This window comes from Ornithorhynchus anatinus, chromosome 5 (genome assembly GCF_004115215.2).
Source record: "Ornithorhynchus anatinus isolate Pmale09 chromosome 5, mOrnAna1.pri.v4, whole genome shotgun sequence".
Taxonomy (NCBI): Eukaryota; Metazoa; Chordata; class Mammalia; order Monotremata; family Ornithorhynchidae; genus Ornithorhynchus; species Ornithorhynchus anatinus.
Genome location: NC_041732.1, coordinates 6232202 through 6249044, shown reverse-complemented (window position 1 = coordinate 6249044; position 16843 = coordinate 6232202). Strand labels below are relative to the sequence as shown.

Below are 16843 nucleotides of genomic sequence, written 5' to 3'. Positions count from 1 at the left end.
TCCCCCCACTTCCGAGAATCCCCCTCTCCAGTTTGCCCCCTGCCCCTCTCTCCCCGACCCCGCACCGGGGGCCCGGGCCTTGGGAGGCGATACGTCGGCCACCCCGGCTCCCGGGGCACGGCCTCGGCCGTCCGCTGGCGGGGCCTAGGGGCGGTTGAAGTGTTGGGGCCCGGATGCGTCCCGGTGCCCGCTTGCGGGGGCCGCCCCGACGGAGCGGCCACCGCTCTGCCCCGCGGAGGTGGGGAGCGAGCCTGGTGGGGGCACTTGGGTGCCGGCCGGGGGCAAAGCGGGGACCAGAAAGTTTTCCTACCGTATGTCTCTCCCCAACCCAATCCATGGGATGGGGCAAAATGCTCCGCCCCTGCAACCGGACAGGATTTCTGGTGTTGACGGAGACGGTGGCCAGCGTGGGTTCCAGATGCCATCTGCTGGTCCGGGGAGTTGACTTGTCATTTTGAACTGTGCCTGTGAGCGCGCGTATGGCCTCCGGTCTGACTGGCCCCAGCTCGGACCGGTCCGTCTCTTCCCCCCCCCCAACCCAGCGCGACGCCCACAGGTGCCCCTGGAATAAAGGACTCTCCCCACAGTCCCTCCACAGACTCTGCTGTTCGCTTCCTCCCCAGCTGGAAGGGAGGAGACTGGTCTCCCCCATGACAAAGGGGATGAACACCCCGCCTTTCTCCTCCTGCGACTTTCCCTGCCCTGTCAGAACCGCACCCCCTGAGAGCCCCCGCTCGATGGGCTCTCCTCCTATAGGCTCACGTGGCTTTTTCTCTGAACACTCCCACTCCCAGCTATACATCTCTGGATGTGGCTCCCGCCGCCAGGGCCGGGAATTCCCAGCATTTTATACTCCTGGATCCCCATCCTCCCCGGGCCATTTCCCCTCAGAAGTGGTCCGAGCCATCCCCACGGGATGTCCCGACAAGCCGGCGCGGAGGGGGTTGTCTCCTCTGGCTTTTGTGGTTTCTGGCTTTTAGTTGGCTGGACTGGGGCAGGGGGTGGGGGCGAAGGGACCAGAGAGGAGAAACCAACCCAACCCCGGTGCTGAGAAACACGAGGGGGTTCGTCGACGGGGGCCGGGGCGTGGGAGCTAATCCCTTGTCGTACTCTCCGACAGCTCAGTGACAAATCCCTCGACGGCGACGCGGCAGGCTGGACCCCGTACAGCTATCTGAATGTGCTAGGTCAGTAGCTCCCGCCGGCGGCCTAGCGTTCCGGCTCCCGCCCCGTCCCCGGGGCCCGGGGGTCCGAACCCTGCCCCTGCCGCGGGCTCCCGGGGCTTCCCTCCAAACGACGGGGTTCCCGGAGGCCTTGGGTCGGGGCGGGGACCTGGAGACCAGACCGAGGAGTCCCGGGTCCCCCAAGGGCTGCGTCTCATCCGTTAGAATTGTCCCCGGAGGAAAGGAACGTCGACCAAGGAGGAGACTTGCTTTCCCCAAAGGACTGAGGCTCCAACCCTCGGTCCAGATTCACTGGAACCCGGGTTCCAAGATGGCCCTCTCCCACACTGCCCGGACCGCACGGCCAGGCCTCAGTGATCCCCAGACCGGACCGGTCGGCCGCTGCTGGGGAGAGTGGGCTGGGCACCTCCCTGCCGCTATCTGCCTGTGGGTGCTGGGGGAATTTGGAGGGGACGCACGCTCACTCACTCACATACACACACCCGGGCAGCTGGCCATGCCCGTCCCCACTGGCTTTGGCTCTCAGCAGGTTTCTGAGGGACTCGATTGGGCCTGGGACGTCCCTCTTGTCTCCCTTTCCCATATTCATGAGAAGCAGCGTGGCTTAGTGGAAAGAGCACGGGCTTGGGAGTCCAAGGTTGTGGGTTCTAATCCCCACTCTGCCACTTGTCTGCTGTGTGACCTCGGGCAAGTCACTTAACTTCTCTGTGCCTGTTACTTCATCTGTAAAAATGGGGATTAAAAAATGTGAGCCCCACGTGGGACAATCTGATTACCCTGTATCTACCCCAGCGCTTAGAACAGTGCTCGACACACAGTAAGCGCTTCACAAATACCATAATTATATTCCCAGCCCCTTTCCCATCCCTGGGCTCGGACCGGGGGTGTGGATCCGGGAGCACTGGCCAGCCGCTCTGCTTGGGGGCTGGAGCCACAGTGAGGGACAGGCGGTGGCCCGGCTGCCTCGGAGCTGCAGGGCGAGATGACCCCCGGCCTCCGGAGTGGACCGTCCGGCTTGTTCACCCGGCCATCCTTTGTCCCGGGGCCGCCGGGCCCTGCTTCCCCGCCTCGGGGCCGGCTCCTTCAGCCCGGGTGAACAGATTCCTGTGGGGCAGGGGAGCCGTCCTGGTCCGAACGGATCTGCGGCGGCCGTGGTGGGAGAGGCCAGAAAGCCTCCGCCATCCCAACACCCCTCCCAGAGTGCCACACACGGGCAGGAATCGTCTCTATCTGTTGCCGTATTGTCCATTCCAAGCGCTCAGTCCAGTGCTCTGCACATAGTAAGCGCTCGATAAATACTATTGAATGACTCTCGGGACCCCATCCCCTCATCTGGGGGCTTGAACATTGCTGGCATCAGCTGTGGGGGCTGGGAGTGGAGGTGGGATGCTCCCCTAGACTCTTGCCCCCCGACCCCGGCTCCGGCACCGTGCCCCGCTCCTCCCTCCCATCCCCGCCCCACCACCCCCCCGGGCCCGGGCTGTAGGGATAACGCCTCCTTCCCTGTCATTCCTCCCGTTAGACTCCCATTTCCAGATCAGTGCCCTGGAGGCCAGGTTCCCGGCCGAGGACTTCTACATTGAACTTAGACAGCTCAGCCAAAGCGCCTCTAAGCCCGGCAGAACAGGTCAGAACCCCCGGGAGCGTCCCCTCCCCGTCCCCCTCTCCGGCCCCCTCCGGCCCCATCTCAGAGTCTGCCCCCGCCCCCCAAGCCCGAGCCCCTTGCCCTGGTTTGGGAGCCCTCTCACCCCGCCCCCGAGTTCCCCTTCTCTGACACCACCCAATTCCTCTCGAGGGCAGCGGGACAGTGCAGGGGAGAAATGGAACGGGGGAAGCCCAGTGACCCTAAGACCCTCCATCCTCTTCCTCCTTCTTCTTCCACCCTCCCCACCTCTGAAACCCCAGAGAGTTGGGCCAGTTGCCTAGGTGACCCCCACCCCTCTGATGCCCCCAGCCAGCCCATCCCTGCCCGCGGGGGTCTTGGCTCCATGCGTGCCGACCGCACTGACCGCATCTCTTGGCTCAGTGGAAAGAGCCTGGGCTTCGGAGTCAGAGGTCATGGGTACGACTCCCGGCTCTGCCACTCGTCAGCTGTGTGACTGTGGGCAAGTCACTTGACTTCTCTGTGCCTGTTACCTCATCTGTAAAATGGGGATTAACTGTGAGCCTCACGTGGGACAACCTGATTACCCTGTATCTACCCCAGCGCTTAGAACAGTGCTCTGCACATAGTAAGCGCTTAACACATACCAACATTATTATCAACTCCTTCCTGTGTCACTTGGAGGGATAATCCCGGGTTGAGATGAAAGGGCTGGGTGGGCTCTGCGGGGCTGGATGGGCCCGGGACACCTCAGGCCTGGGGCTCCCCAACCGCAAGCTCTCCGCCCTCCCGTGGCACTGGATGGGTGCCCGCTGAGGCCCTCCGGAAGGAGGGTCAGGGACAAAACTAGTTGGGTACCCTCCCCCGCCTGCTTTCAAGAAGCTGTGACCTTCCCTGGGGTGGCCACGTCAACCCCAGACCCCCGACCCCCGACCCCCGACCCAGACCTGCCATCAGCACTGCAAGGCTTTACTGGGCTCCCGAGACCCGCCCGGGGCAGCGGTTGGGTGAATGTGGGGGGAAGGCAGGGGAGCCCCGGCCCTTGCGCCCAGTCACCGACGCCCGGATCCGCCGCCTTCCGGGACGGCTGGCGGCCACGGGACCAGGTTCAGCTTGGCTGCCTTCTGTCTCCCAAGCCTCTCGGGAGAGCCCCGGCTTCACTGTCTTGGCCGCTCCGGCCAGGTCCGGAGAGGGTCACGCTCTGTCCGTCTCCCAAGGAGCCCTCCCCTTAACCGTCCCATCTGTCTTTGTAACTGTCAAGTCGGCTCTTGGCCAGTCCTCCCGCCAAGGTTGAGGTCGGGGCGGTCAAGCCCCCGAGGGCCTAGACACTCCGAGTGGCACTGCCCTGGGACAGGCCCATGTCTGCCCGGCCTGGCCGAACCCCTGGGGCCTAGAGACGCCGAGGGGCACTGCCCTGGAGCAAGCCCACGTCTGCCCAACCCTGCCGAGCCCTCGGGGCCTAGAGATGCCGAGTGGCGTTGTCCTGGGGTAGGCCCACGTCCACCCGGCCTGGCGCTGTATCCCTGCCGGGACTGGGCCGCCGGGCTGGTGGCCCTCCTCAGTGCCACCGTGATGGCCCGTGATGGCAGGCACAGACCTCTGGTGATGCCCCGCCGTGTTATCTCTGGGGGATCTGTACGCCCCCGGGGGTGAATCCAAACCCTGCAAGGGGGAGGGGGGCTACAAGCTGCCATATCTCTCAGAAGACGTGGGGTTGGGGTGGGGAGCTGCGACCCCAGAGCTGCTTACTCTGGAGTGTCACCAGCTCCATTGGCTGTGGAGATTATCCATCACACCTAGCTCCTGCCCAGTCCTGCAGATTGCAAAGCTGCAGGGGGGACAAAGCGGGAGTCATGGGAGTGGGGAGGGGGTCTCTCCTGGCCACCTCTCTATGAGCCTGGAGCTGCCTCGGGGGAACTGAAGGGGCTGCGGGGCAGGGATGGGCGGGCTGCTTGGCGCTAGAGGCTTCTCTGTTTCGGGTGGGGGCTCAAGGGACAGGCAGGCTCCGTCCACACCCAGTTTGGGTCTGCGCCGGCTCTTCTCGCACCGTCCCCCGCCGTCTTCCGTGCTCGGGCGGCCCCCCGAGGCTCGCTGTGCTGGGGACCCCACGCCCCGTCTCCGCCTGGGGAAGGCCCAGGTCTGGCTGCCGGGGAAGCCCCCCCCACCCCGTGCAGGCTCTTGCGGGATCTGGGCGGCCTTGAGGCGGTGAGGGTGGCTCCGTCCCGGCCCTGAAGGGGGTTGGGGGCAGTGGTCCTTACTCCCTCCTCCTGCGAGGAAGGGGCCCGGGCCTGACTCCCTCCTCCTGAGCAGCGGCATGGCCTAGTGGAAGGAACCCGGGCCTGGGAGCCAGATGGGTTCTCAGCGAGACTGGGAGACCTCGGCCAACTCACTTCACTTCTCTGACCTTCTGTTTTCTCTTCTGTAAATGGGGATTAAGACTGTGAGCCCCATGTGGGACAGAGACCGTGTCTTGTATCTTGTATCTTCCCCAGTACTGCACCTGGCACATAATAAGCATTTAACAGATACCACAAAAAAATAGTGTCTTTTAGAAGACACAATCCTTGTGGGATAGAGAATTAGGAGGAAAGAGAGATGGGAGCGTTATGTTCTCGCGTCAGTGCTTAAATAGCAGGGGGTGTCAGGTATGCGCGTCAGGGCTAGGAGGGGTTGTGAGGTCATAAGAGCCAAAGTGGCCATAGACTGGGAAAATACAAATGAACTGGGGAAAGGCCTGGAGGAGAATTGATTTCTGGGAGGCGTAGAATTGATCAATCACTGGTATTTATGGAACACTTACTGTGTGCAGACCTTTGTACTAAGCACAGCCCCCTAGAGCCCCCGGTAGCGTGGGGAGGGTCGGCAGTTCCCCACGGCGGGAAAACATCGACCCGTCTCCTGGTCGAGCCCACCCGCCGCAGCTGGGCCTACCCCAGCCAGACCCTAAGATTTCTAGCCAAGTCGGGGTGAACTGGGTCGCTCCGCCATGGCCAAGCGGATGAAGACAAGGGCGAGAAGGAGAGGAGGAAAGGAGAAGGACGAAGAGGACGAGGAGGAGGAGGAGGAGAAGGATGAGGAAGAAAATGAGAAGGAGAGAGGGAAGCTGGAGAAATGGTGAGAAAGGATTTGATCCCCTTGGTCCAGGAGAGCCTCACTCACTCCTTTCCCGTTGTATGTTGTCTCTGTCAGGTGCTTGTGGAATGGATAGAGGCCAGAACACATACATTATGGAGAAGGGCTTCAAAGGTAGAGTATCGGAGGCCCAAGGGCCCGGAGCGAACCGCGGCCGGGGGTGGGCCGACAAAGGGGTGGGAATTTTCCAGTCATGGGCGGAAAAACGCTGGCTTGAAAAGGCCGAGCCCTGGCGTGCTCCGAGTGGGACCGTGAAAATCAATCATAAATGAAACTAATGAACCCACCCGATCAATCCATCTATAATCTTTATTGAGCACTTCCTGTGTGAAGAGCACCGTCCTAAGCACTTGGGAGAGGACAACATAAGAGAGCCGGTAGACACGTTCTCTGCCCACAAGATCTGCCGGTCAGATCAGGATGGAGCTCATCCTCACAAAAGCATTCAGCGCCCGTGCATTAAGTCGACACTGAAATTGTCACTCTCCGGTCAATCTATCGACTGATCAACAACAGAGTATTAAGCTCTTACCGTGTTGCGAACAGCAGTGTGCTTAATGCTAGGGCGAGGAACATAGAGATTAGATATGATTCTCACCCAGTGACACAGTACGGGACCTCTGCACCCCTGAATCTTTAACCGAATGAATAAAAGTATTTATTAAGGGCTTACTGCCTGGCACCAGCTGCTGGGGCGGATAGGCGATCCTCAGATCGGACACAGATTCTCCCCATATACTGGGGAGAGAGAACAGGTATTTTATCCCCGTTATACAGATGAGGAAACCGAGGCCCGGAGAAGTGATTTGCCCCAGGTCACACAGCAGGCAAGTGACAGATCCCGGATTAGAGCTCGGTTCTCCCGGGCTCCGGACTCTGTTCCTCTAGGCCGCGCCACTTGCCACTGAATTGTAAACTCGTGGTGGGCAAGGAATGTGTCTGCTATACTGAACTCTCCCAAGTGTTTAGTACAGTGCTATGACACACAGGAAGCGCTCAGTAAATTTGATCGCCTGTTCGCATTCTGCCCCTCTGGGCCAGGCTGGGCAGAAGCAGCCTTACTTAATGGATAAAGGGAAGGGCTGGGAGTCAGAAGGACCTGGGTTCTAATTCCGGCTCCACCACTTGTCGGCTGTGTGACCTTGGGCAAGTCACTTCATCTCTCTGGGCCTCAGTTCCCTCATCTGTAAAATGGGGACCGAGTCTGTGAGTCCCACGTGGGACAGGGACTGTGTCCAACCGATTAAGCTTGTATCTACCCCAGAGTTTAGAACAATGCCTGATACATAGTAAGCGCTTAACAAATAGTTATTATTTCTTCCCTTCCCTGAACCTCAGTTACTTCACTTGTAAAATGGGGATTAAGAATTTGGGACAGGGACTGTGTCCAACCCGATTAAGCTTATATCTACCCCAGAGCTTAGAAACGATGCCTGGTCCATAGTAAGGGCTTAACAAATCCCATAAAGCTCGTTGAGGGCAGGGAATGTGTGTTGCTTGTTATATTGTACTCTCCCAAGCACCTAGCATGGTGTTTTGCACTCAATAAATGCGACTGAATGAATGAAGGAGAAGTTGGGTAGGGCGAGACCAGCCCGGGCTCCAGCACTGACGTTGTCGGTTTAAATATTCACACACGTATTTACACTTTAGCGTGAGCGCCAGGAAGCAGGTGCAGGGACTGGGCCCATTCAGGTCTGCAGCTCTGCAGTATAAAAGAGGGTGGAGGGAAGGAGTTTTGCTGCTGTGTGACAAGGTGGGCTACGGCCAAGCAAGGGCCTGAGCGGGTGGGAAGGGGGAGTAGCCCTGTCAAGGGCCGAGGGGCTAGTCACTGGGGTGCCGAAGCTGGCCTAGAGCCTGGATTTCCTGTGTGGAGGCTGAGCAGAAGGAGGGGGAAGAAAGCAGAGACCCGGTGAGCCTCACGAGGGACAACTTTCATTCATTCAATAGTATTTATTGAGCGCTTACTATGTGCAGAGCACTGTACTAAGCGCTTGCAATGAACAAGTCGGCAACAGATACAGTCCCTGCCGTTTAACGGGCTTCCAGTCCAAGCGGGGGAGACAGGCAGACAAGAACAATGGTAATAAATAGAGTCAGGGGGAAGAACATCTCATAAAAACAATGGCAAATCTCCCCCAGCGCTTAGAACGGTGCTCTGCACATAGTAAGCGCTTAACAAATACCAACATTATTATTAATAATACTACTGAATGAAAGAAGGCTTGGGCGCCCCAAATTTCCTGCTAGGAGACGCAGAGGGGACCCGCATGCGCACTAGCAGGACCTCGGCCGCCTCGCAGACATGCGCACCAACCCGCCTCCGATCCCCCCGCCCTCCCCAACCGCTGCAGTCCACACAAGCGCACTAGCGCCGCCGCACGGACAGGTGCACCGGCCCCGTGGCGCAGACATGCGCACTAGGAGGGCCTCGGGGCCGCGGCGCAGGCATGCGCACTAGCGCGGTCTCGGCCCCGCCCGCGCCTTCGCGCGGACATGCGCAGAAAGGTGTGGGGGGGGGGGGGGTGCGGCTCCACGGGGAGGAAGGGCAGGAAATGGAGGGCGGAGATGGTGGCTATGGCGGCTTGAGGCGGAGGCTTCCCCTTCCCTCCTTCTCTTTTGGTGGTTTTTGTCAAGTGGTTACTATGTGCCAGGCCCTGTACTAAGCGTTGGGGTGGATACAAGCTAATTAGGTTGGACCCAACCCCTCTCCCCATTTGACAGATGAGGGAACTGAGGCCTAGAGGAGTGAATAACAATAATGTTGGTATTTGTTAAGCGATTACTACGTACAGAGCGCTGTTCTAAGCGCTGGGGTAGACACAGGTAATCAGGTTGTCCCCAGCTCACAGTCTTCATCCCCATTTTCCAGATGAGGTAACTGAGGCACAGAGGAAGGGAAGTGACTCGCCCACAGTCACACAGCTGACAAGTGGCATAGTGGGGATTCGAACCCATGACCTCTGACTCCCAAGCCCGGGCTCTTTCCACTGAGCCACGCTGCTTCTGACTTGGCCAAGCAGACAGTGGCGGAGCCGAGATTAGAACCCAGCTCCTTCTGACCCCCAGGCCCGGGCTCCAACCACTAGGCCACGCTGCTGCTGGCGGGCACTGCCTTAGTAACAATAATAGAAGTAGTTAGGGTTTTTATTAAGTACTTATTAGGTACCAGCCACTGTACTAAGGGCTGGGGGGCCCACAGTCTCAATCCCCATTTTACAGATGAGGGAACTGAGGCCCAGAGAAGTGAAGTGACTTGCCCCAGGTCACACAGCAGACAAGTGGCGGAGCTGGGATTAGAACCCATGGCCTTATGACTCCCAGGCTCGTGCTCTAGCCATTCATTCAATCGTATTTATTTTGCGCTTACTCTGTGCAGAGAACTGTACCAAGCGCTTGGAATGTACAGTTTGGCAACAGATAGAGACCATCCTTGCCCAACAAGGGGCTCACAGTCTAAAGAGGGGAGACAGACAGCAAAACCAAACCAAACAAGAAGTCTGGGCATCGGTATCAAGATAAATAGAATCATAGATGTAGAACCATCACCATGCTTCCCATAGTCTAGGCGGGTGTGTCTGTGGGGGGCGGTTGGGGGTCCCGGGGGCCTCAGTCCAGCCCGATATATCTCCAGGATGGAGCTGCCGGGCCCGTGGCTTCCAGATTCAGTCAGTCGATCATATTTAATAATAATGATAATGATGATGGTATTTGTTAAGTGCTTACTAGGTGCCAAGCACCGTTCTAAGCGCTGGGGCAGAATACAGGGTGATCGGGTTGTCCCACGTGGGGCTCACAGTCTTCATCCCCATTTTCCAGATGAGGTCACTGAGGCTCAGAGAAGTGAAGTGGCTCGCCCGAAGTCACGCAGCTGGCAAGTGGCGGAGCCGGGATTCGAACTCTGACTCCCAGGCCCAGGCTCTTTCCACTGAGCCACGCTGCCTGAATCCACCCCAGCGCTTAGTACGGTGCGAATGGTACTTCCCAAGTGCTTAGTACAGTGCTCTGCACACAGTAAGCGCTCATTAAATCCAATTGAATGAATGCTTGGCACATAAATGCTTAAATGCCATAGAAGAAAAGATTACAGGCCCGCTGAGGACAAGTTTTGGGCCGCCCTGCCTCCAGTGCCCACGGTGGGTGCCCGGCCCGGTGAGGGCGCGTGGGTGGACGCCAGATGCCCGGGGCTGAGGCGGCGGTTGGTCCCGCAGGGTACACGAAGGGGTCGGTGTGCAGCTCCAGCACGGGATCCCTGAGCAGCGGCAGCGGCGAGAACCCGTACGCCACCATCCGCGACCCGCCCGCCCCCGCCCGCAAGCCCGCCGAGAGCAGCTACGTGGAGATGAAGTCCCCCGGGCCCCGCCAGACGCCGCCCGCCACCGCCAGAAACGTCTACGAGATGGGTAGGTGCCTCCGACCACGCCCCGCCGGCCCGCTTTCCCGCTTCGGCGCCACGTGCGCCCGCGGTGCTGTGCGTACCCGGAGCGCCCGGCCCTCGCCGGGACCTACCAGGCCGTGCCGACCCCCGGCCGCCGGCCCCCGCGGGGGTAGCGACAGGCCCCGGGTGACGGAAGTGACCTTGCTCGGCTTTAATCGAGCCTGGCGGGCCCGGTTGCCGCCTCACCCTCCTCTCACCCCCCGCCGCCCCCGCCCGTCCCTCAGAAAGAGGCAAGCCAAGCTGACGTGTTCTCCGCCCTCGTCTTTCCCCGTGTCCCCAGAGCCCACGGTGAGCGTGGTCCAGGAAGGCCGGGGGCCCAGGGCCGGCGCACTCCAGAATCCCTACGACCTTCCCAGGAACAGCCACGTCCCGGGTCACTACGATCTCCTCCCCGCCCCCGCCCCGGGACCCTGGCGGGACCAGCAGGGTTACAGGGAGCCGCTCCTCTAGGCCGCCGCCGCCGCCGCCTCCCCGGGGCCCGAAACCGGTCGAAGACCTTCCCCACCCTCCGGCCTCCCTCCGCCCCGACACTCTCTCCCCACCCCCAACCCCCCAAGGCTGCCCCGTCCATTGCCGAAGCGGATCCCACGGGGTCAAGGGTGGCTGGACCCCCCGCCCCCGCCCCCGGGGCCCAGCCTCCCGCCTGTGCCCGTCCTGCGTCCGGCCTGTTGTGCACGTGCTCCTCTGGCGCCCCGCCGGCTTCGCCCTGGCCTCCAGGGTGGACATCTGCCCCCTCTCGCCTTTTTAGGTTTGACTTTCATGCCCAGTCAACCCCCTGCCTACCCCCCGCCCCCATGCCGGCTCGTTTCTAGGGCACCCTCTCTGAGCACGACCGCCAGCTTTGTCCCCCTTCTGTTCCGGGACAGAACAGTCCCCCAACTTTGGCAGAACCAGCACCAACCTTCCTTGACCCTCCGCTTGTTCGGCGCCCGCCCCCTCCCCCTCCCCGCCCCCAGCGGGGTCCACCTTCACAGCCCCCCGCGCACCCGCACCCTCCTCCAGCCGTGGAGCCGGGGAGGGGATGGGGCCCCGCGGGGCCAGAGACGGGGTTCGGGCGGCCCCCTTTTCCGTGTCGATAGAACCCTTGACCTAGGAAATAAGATGACTTGCTCTTAAGCATTTCCTTGTAGCTCTTAAGCTTGCCGTAGGATTAATTCCAAATGTGACCATTTTTCTAGGCAGATTTAGCAGTAGCAGATTCCTTGCTTGAAGCGTGTTGGGTTTTTTCCCGAAGGGATTAGCTCGGCAGGGCGAAGCCAGCTTGGGCGGGGGCGGGCGACGCGGGCGGAGGTGAGGGGAGACCGCTCGGACTGGAGTGCCCACCCTCTCTCGGCTACATCCTCCCTCTCTGGTGGCCAAGGGGCAGGCGGCGGGCCCGGACCGTATCGGCAGCCCCGCCGCCAAGGAGCACCTCATCCCTGCCCGGAGGTGGGCCCTAGGCTCCGGGCCCGGCTGACCGTCTCCTCCCACGAGAGTGCGGCCCGGAGCCTTTACCGCCAGCCGGCCGCTGGCGCCGGCCATCTGGGCGTTGAATCAGCGAGACAGAGAGAAAGGTGGGCAAAGGGAGGGAGAGATCTCCACCCCGATGGTCCCGGCCTAGAGGAGAGGGTTCCCGCCCCGGTCCAGACCCACCGTTGACACGACTGCCGACCGTGTGCATGGGAGCGAGCGTGTAGTGGGTCGGCAGTAGGCGTCTTCCCTTCCGGAAAAGCCTTACGAAAGCAGGAGGAGGCGGTTGCTCTGTGGGTCCAGCGAGCGGGGCCTCAGGTGAGACAGGGGCCGAGCCTGGGAGGGACGGAGGGAGACCGTCTCTCCCACCCTGTATCCCTGACTCTGCAGCCGGACCCCCTTTCTGGCCTTTTGCCGCGGGGGTGAGCGTGGTTCAGATCCCCACGGGATTAGGAGGAAGGGCGTGTCCCACCATCAGCGAGACGTCTGTGGGCGGGCTGGCCTTGAGCCCTCCATCCTCTTTCTCTCGCGCGCTAACACCTCCGGCTCAGTGGCACACGAAACACCTAGTTTCGTGTCTAGTCAGCCGACGGCGAAACAAGGGCTCGACCCGTCGGACCCGGGATCACTTGTCCTCCCCCCGCCACCCCAAGGCAAGAATCACAGCCCTCAGATCAAAAACCCGGATGGCAGAGGGCCCGGTGCCACCTGCTCCAGTCTGGGGACGAGGCCCGTTTTGTCCCCTGGGCAGGATAGCAGCCCCTTCCCGTGGAGGGTCAGAGCGCCGCTCAGGGAAAAGCCTCACCGGAGCCCCCTCTCTCCCTCCCTCCTTCCTCCTGCACCCGCTTCGGCGGCTGGCAGCAGCTGTTGGCATCAGAGCACCACCCCTCCCCCCACTCCATACCTACCTCCCTCACCTCCCGCTCCAACTGTTCAGGAGCTGGGTTAGAGCAGACACAAGGGACCCAGCCCCTGGCTAGCAGCGTGGGTGGCCCGACGGCATCCGAGCCACAGCCGCTGAGGGCGACCGGTGGGCTGGCATCAGCCGGTTGCCCTGCCCGCCTTGAGCGCCCGAGTCCGGGGGGCGTGGGCGTGGTGTTTCCGGGAGACGCGTTCACTTTTCACCCAAGCTGGATTTTTAACCAAACGAGCCCCGCAGCGAGTTCAGCAGAAACAGCAGACCCACCCCCCTGGACCATAGCATCACTTTAGGAATTAGGCGATGAAATGGCAATACTTTTTTAAGACAGATTTGTAATATATTTGTTCACCGTGCAACGGTTTCAGACCCCCGCACGAAATAAAAATGGATTTCTCTCAAGGGGCGACTCCTCCGTTCTTTCCTCCGCAGGCTGCGAGTTCTCGGCTCAAGTGGCAAACTGGAACTGCCCCTTCGCCAGGCTCGGGGTCGGGGGGTGAGCCGAGGAGCCGGAAGGCCCACCGGACCCCAGAGGGTTCATCTCTTCCTCCCACCCCCTCGTGGGGGGCGTCGGGAGACGCTCAGGTGGGGAAATGGGGGCTCCCTTCCTGTCGGTGAGAAACAATGGGCCACCTAATAGCTTTCAGAGCTCTCACCTGATAGCCTGTGTCCCCCATCCGGGGACACCCAGCAACCCCTCCCCGCAAAAAGCCCACAAGGCCGCCTAATCTCGCACCCATGGCCCCATTAAAGCTCGCACGCGTGGATGGGTCGACTGTCGCGCGAGGCAGCCCGGCTCTGTCAAATTCTCTCCCAGATAGCGGTCGGGCCGGGGCGGTGTGGCGTTCTCCAGATTCACCCTTCGTCTTTCCAAAGCTTTCCGTGCAACCCCCTTCCTCGACCGCCATCCCGGAGTTCTTCCATTAATTCCCAAGGCCTAGCTTGGGATCGCCGACGTGCAATTCCCGTTTGACCAAATGTCTCCGGTTAACATTTTGATCCTACTGCCGTTAGTCAAAAGAGGATGTCTGTCGTGGTGAATAAATGCTAGAGAGGGGTCCACTTAATCATTTTAGCTAATTTCCCAGATCTTCGACAGAGATAAACTCGCTTAAGATTTATTGCTGAGTCGGGGCTGGAATTTGAGAAATTCCCAAGACCGAGTAAAGCAGCCTCTCCGCGGAGAGACCAAGATGATAAACTTCAGTGGAGATGGGCTCAGGTCAGACCGATCAAAGGAAGTTCCTCGCTTCCCAGAAAAAGGTTGAATCCCGAAGGAGAAGGGACGGTTCGGCTCTCAAGGGCACCGAAAGGGAGGAATTGGGCTCATCCAGAGGGCTTAGCCAAGTGCTTTGCATATGGAAAGGGCTCCGTAAATACTGTTGATTTGGGGAAGAGGGAAGTGACCATCACCAATTGCTCTGCAGCGGGAGGGTTGGCGGGACGAGGGTTTTCATCCCGGCTCCGCCGCGTGCCCGCCGCAGGCATTTTACTTCTCGGGGCCTCGGCTTCCTCATCTGGAAAACGGGTCTTCAGTGCCGGCTCTCCCTCCTGTTTAGACAGGGAGCCTGACGAGGGACGGGGACCGCGTCTGACCTGATTGCCCGCAGGAACCCCAGCGCCACAGTACAGTGTTTGGCACCGAGCCGACCTTTACCGACTAGTTTCATTATTAATATTAACCTGGCTTTGATCTTCACACCAGAAACCACCTAAAGAGAGGAAATCCTTCCCACCGGGCCCTGGCTTTCCCCGGCTGCTTGAGACCTGACCTGTTGCTTCCGGGCCAGGCGCCAACCAGGCTCTGCCTCGAAGCCGCTGCTTTCTGGGGGCTCGCGGCCTACACCGGGATGGAGGGCCTTTTGCATCCACGGTGCCGTTGCGTTGATTTTTTTTAATCAAGCCTCGAATTCAGCTTGTTTACCGAATTAGCATTTATTGAGCTCTTCTAATCCATACCTGGAATGAACAGCTTTAGATGGAAACTCCCGGGGGGGAGGGGTTGGAGGAAGGGAGGGGCGAGGGAGCTAAGGGAAAGGAGTTGTATCCTAATGGAGCAGGAATGCGGTTTTGCTAGCGTCTTGTGGGTGTGACATCGGGCTTCCTCGTCTGCTGTTCGAACCTTTGTTTTCTCGTCTTTCCCTCGAGAAGGTTTAGCTGGAGTCATGGAACTCTCCCTACTCTCCCTCTAGGCCTGCAGTTTAGCTTTTTTTTTTTAATGGTATTTGTTAAGAGTTCACTATGTGCCAGGCACCGTTCTAAGCACCGAGGTAGATGCCGGGTAATCAGATTGGACATAGTCGATTTCCCACGTGGGGCTCCCAATTTTACCATTTTGCGGATGAGATAATTGAGGCCCAGAAAAGTGAGGTGATTTGCCCAGGCTCACACAGCAGACAAGTGGAGCCGGGATTAGAACCCAGGTCCTTCTGCCGTCCAGGCCCAGGCTCTATTCCTTAGGAAGCGCTGCTTGTCTATCGTATCGGGGTAGGTGAGAAACAGGTAGGGGACGGTCTCTGCCCGACATGGGCCTCACAGTCCCATTTTACAGATGAGGTAACTGAGGCCCAGAGAAGTGAAGTGACTCGCCCATGGTCACATAACAGACGAGTGGCGGAGCCGTGATTAGAACCCACATCCCGACTCCCAGGCCTGGGCTCTATCCACTAGGCCGTGCCGCTTCTCTAACCCGGGGCGACGCTTCCTTCTTTCCATCAAAGCCGGCCCTCCTTGGGCAGCGGTGGCGGGGTAGGGGCAGAGAAAGGAAGCTGGGGTTGCGACCCTCCTCCTGGACTACCGGAATAGTTGGGGTCCAGATCCATGAAACTGGGATTTACACACCCGTAACAGCCGGTTTTCCCAAAGCCGAAGCTCCAGGCGAGCCGTTACCTACCTTCTGGGCCCCGCCGCACGCCGGTACACATCCCGTTTGTTGGCAAAGCTAGTCTCTGCCAACGCAGCTCTGCCTGCCACGGACCTCCCGTCTGCCCATCCCAACGGAAACCGGGACACCCGTCGGCCAGACGGCTGACATCTGACCCGCAAGTGAAAAGCTGAGCCCGGGTCAGGGTGCCATCTGAAGATCCCCTCTGGGTCGGGGAGGGATTCCTCACAAAAAAATGCTCAACGAGTCCAGGCTTTAGGTGCCCGCCCCCAAGCCGGCAAGTTAAGAGAGCACTTCCCGGAGAGAAGAGAGTGGTTAGGGAGAGGACGGCCACTCGGGAGAGGAGGAGAGCCTCTCGCCCCAGTGGCCAAAGATGCAGATCTGCCGCCCGCTGGCTCCCATCCCGGGTGGAGCTCCTGCCGGGGACCGTTCCACCCGGCCTCCCCGGCCCCTCCGAAGGGATTCCCGCCCCGTCTCGCGGGGGAAACGCAGAACGTGTTGACTGATGGGAAAATGGAGCATCGGGACCCGACGGGTCAGAGGCGGGGCCCCGAACGGAGCCCTTCCGATGAACCAGCTTGCTCGGGGCGACCGAGCCTCACGTTATCTGTTCCGGGCCAGCTTCCCAAAGAGCCGAGGCGTATTTGCCGTGCGGGGGGATGAGCGGACGACCGAACCGGCAGGCGCGCCCGGGGTCCGGGAACAGGAAATCCACCCGATTGACTCCCGTCAGTGGAAGAGAGGGGCAGCTCCCGCTGGTGGGAGAGAGCCCGCCCTGAGCCCCAACCTTCCCCAGGCCTGGAGATACCCTGGCCCTACCAGCTAGTGGGATCCAGACCCCCTTTGTCCCACAATCGCCCCCCAGCCCCCGGGCAAACAGGCTTCCCCACCATTCGGGGCCACCACTGACCAGAGAAACCATCAGGCCGTTCCCGGAGAACCATCTAGATTGTAAGCTCGCTGTGGGTGGGGAATGTGTCTATTGTTATATTGTACTTTCCCCAGCGCTCAGTACGGTGCTCTGCACAGAGCAAGCAAGTGCCCAATAAATACGATCGAACTCCTCCAGCGACGGTACCGAGCGCCGCCTGTGGGCACAGCAGCAGGCTGAGGGCGTGGGGGAGGACGCCAGCCGACGACCCCTGCCCGGAAGGAGCTTAAAGTTCACCGGACCGTCGGCAACGTGAGCCTGTCCCCGAGCTACTCGGCCGGTCTCGGGCGGGCTGGTTAGCTG

The 16843-nt window shown here is 60.4% G+C and overlaps 1 protein-coding gene across 2 annotated transcripts in view; it reads left to right on the top strand.

Moving 5' to 3' along the window:
- The window catches only part of MEGF11 (multiple EGF like domains 11), a 195375-nt gene extending 182248 nt beyond the window's left edge, over positions 1 to 13127 (top strand). The window contains exons 22-26 of one of the 2 annotated variants that reach the window (XM_029066597.2): positions 1121 to 1187; positions 2707 to 2811; positions 5977 to 6033; positions 10131 to 10322; positions 10638 to 13127. In XM_029066597.2, coding sequence (XP_028922430.1) covers positions 1121 to 1187; positions 2707 to 2811; positions 5977 to 6033; positions 10131 to 10322; positions 10638 to 10807 — 591 coding nt within the window. In that variant the 3' untranslated portion in view covers positions 10808 to 13127. The remainder of the gene's footprint in view (positions 1 to 1120; positions 1188 to 2706; positions 2812 to 5976; positions 6034 to 10130; positions 10323 to 10637) is intronic. The other variant, XM_029066601.2, reaches the window with a different exon arrangement.
- The last annotated feature ends 3716 nt before the right edge of the window (positions 13128 to 16843 follow it).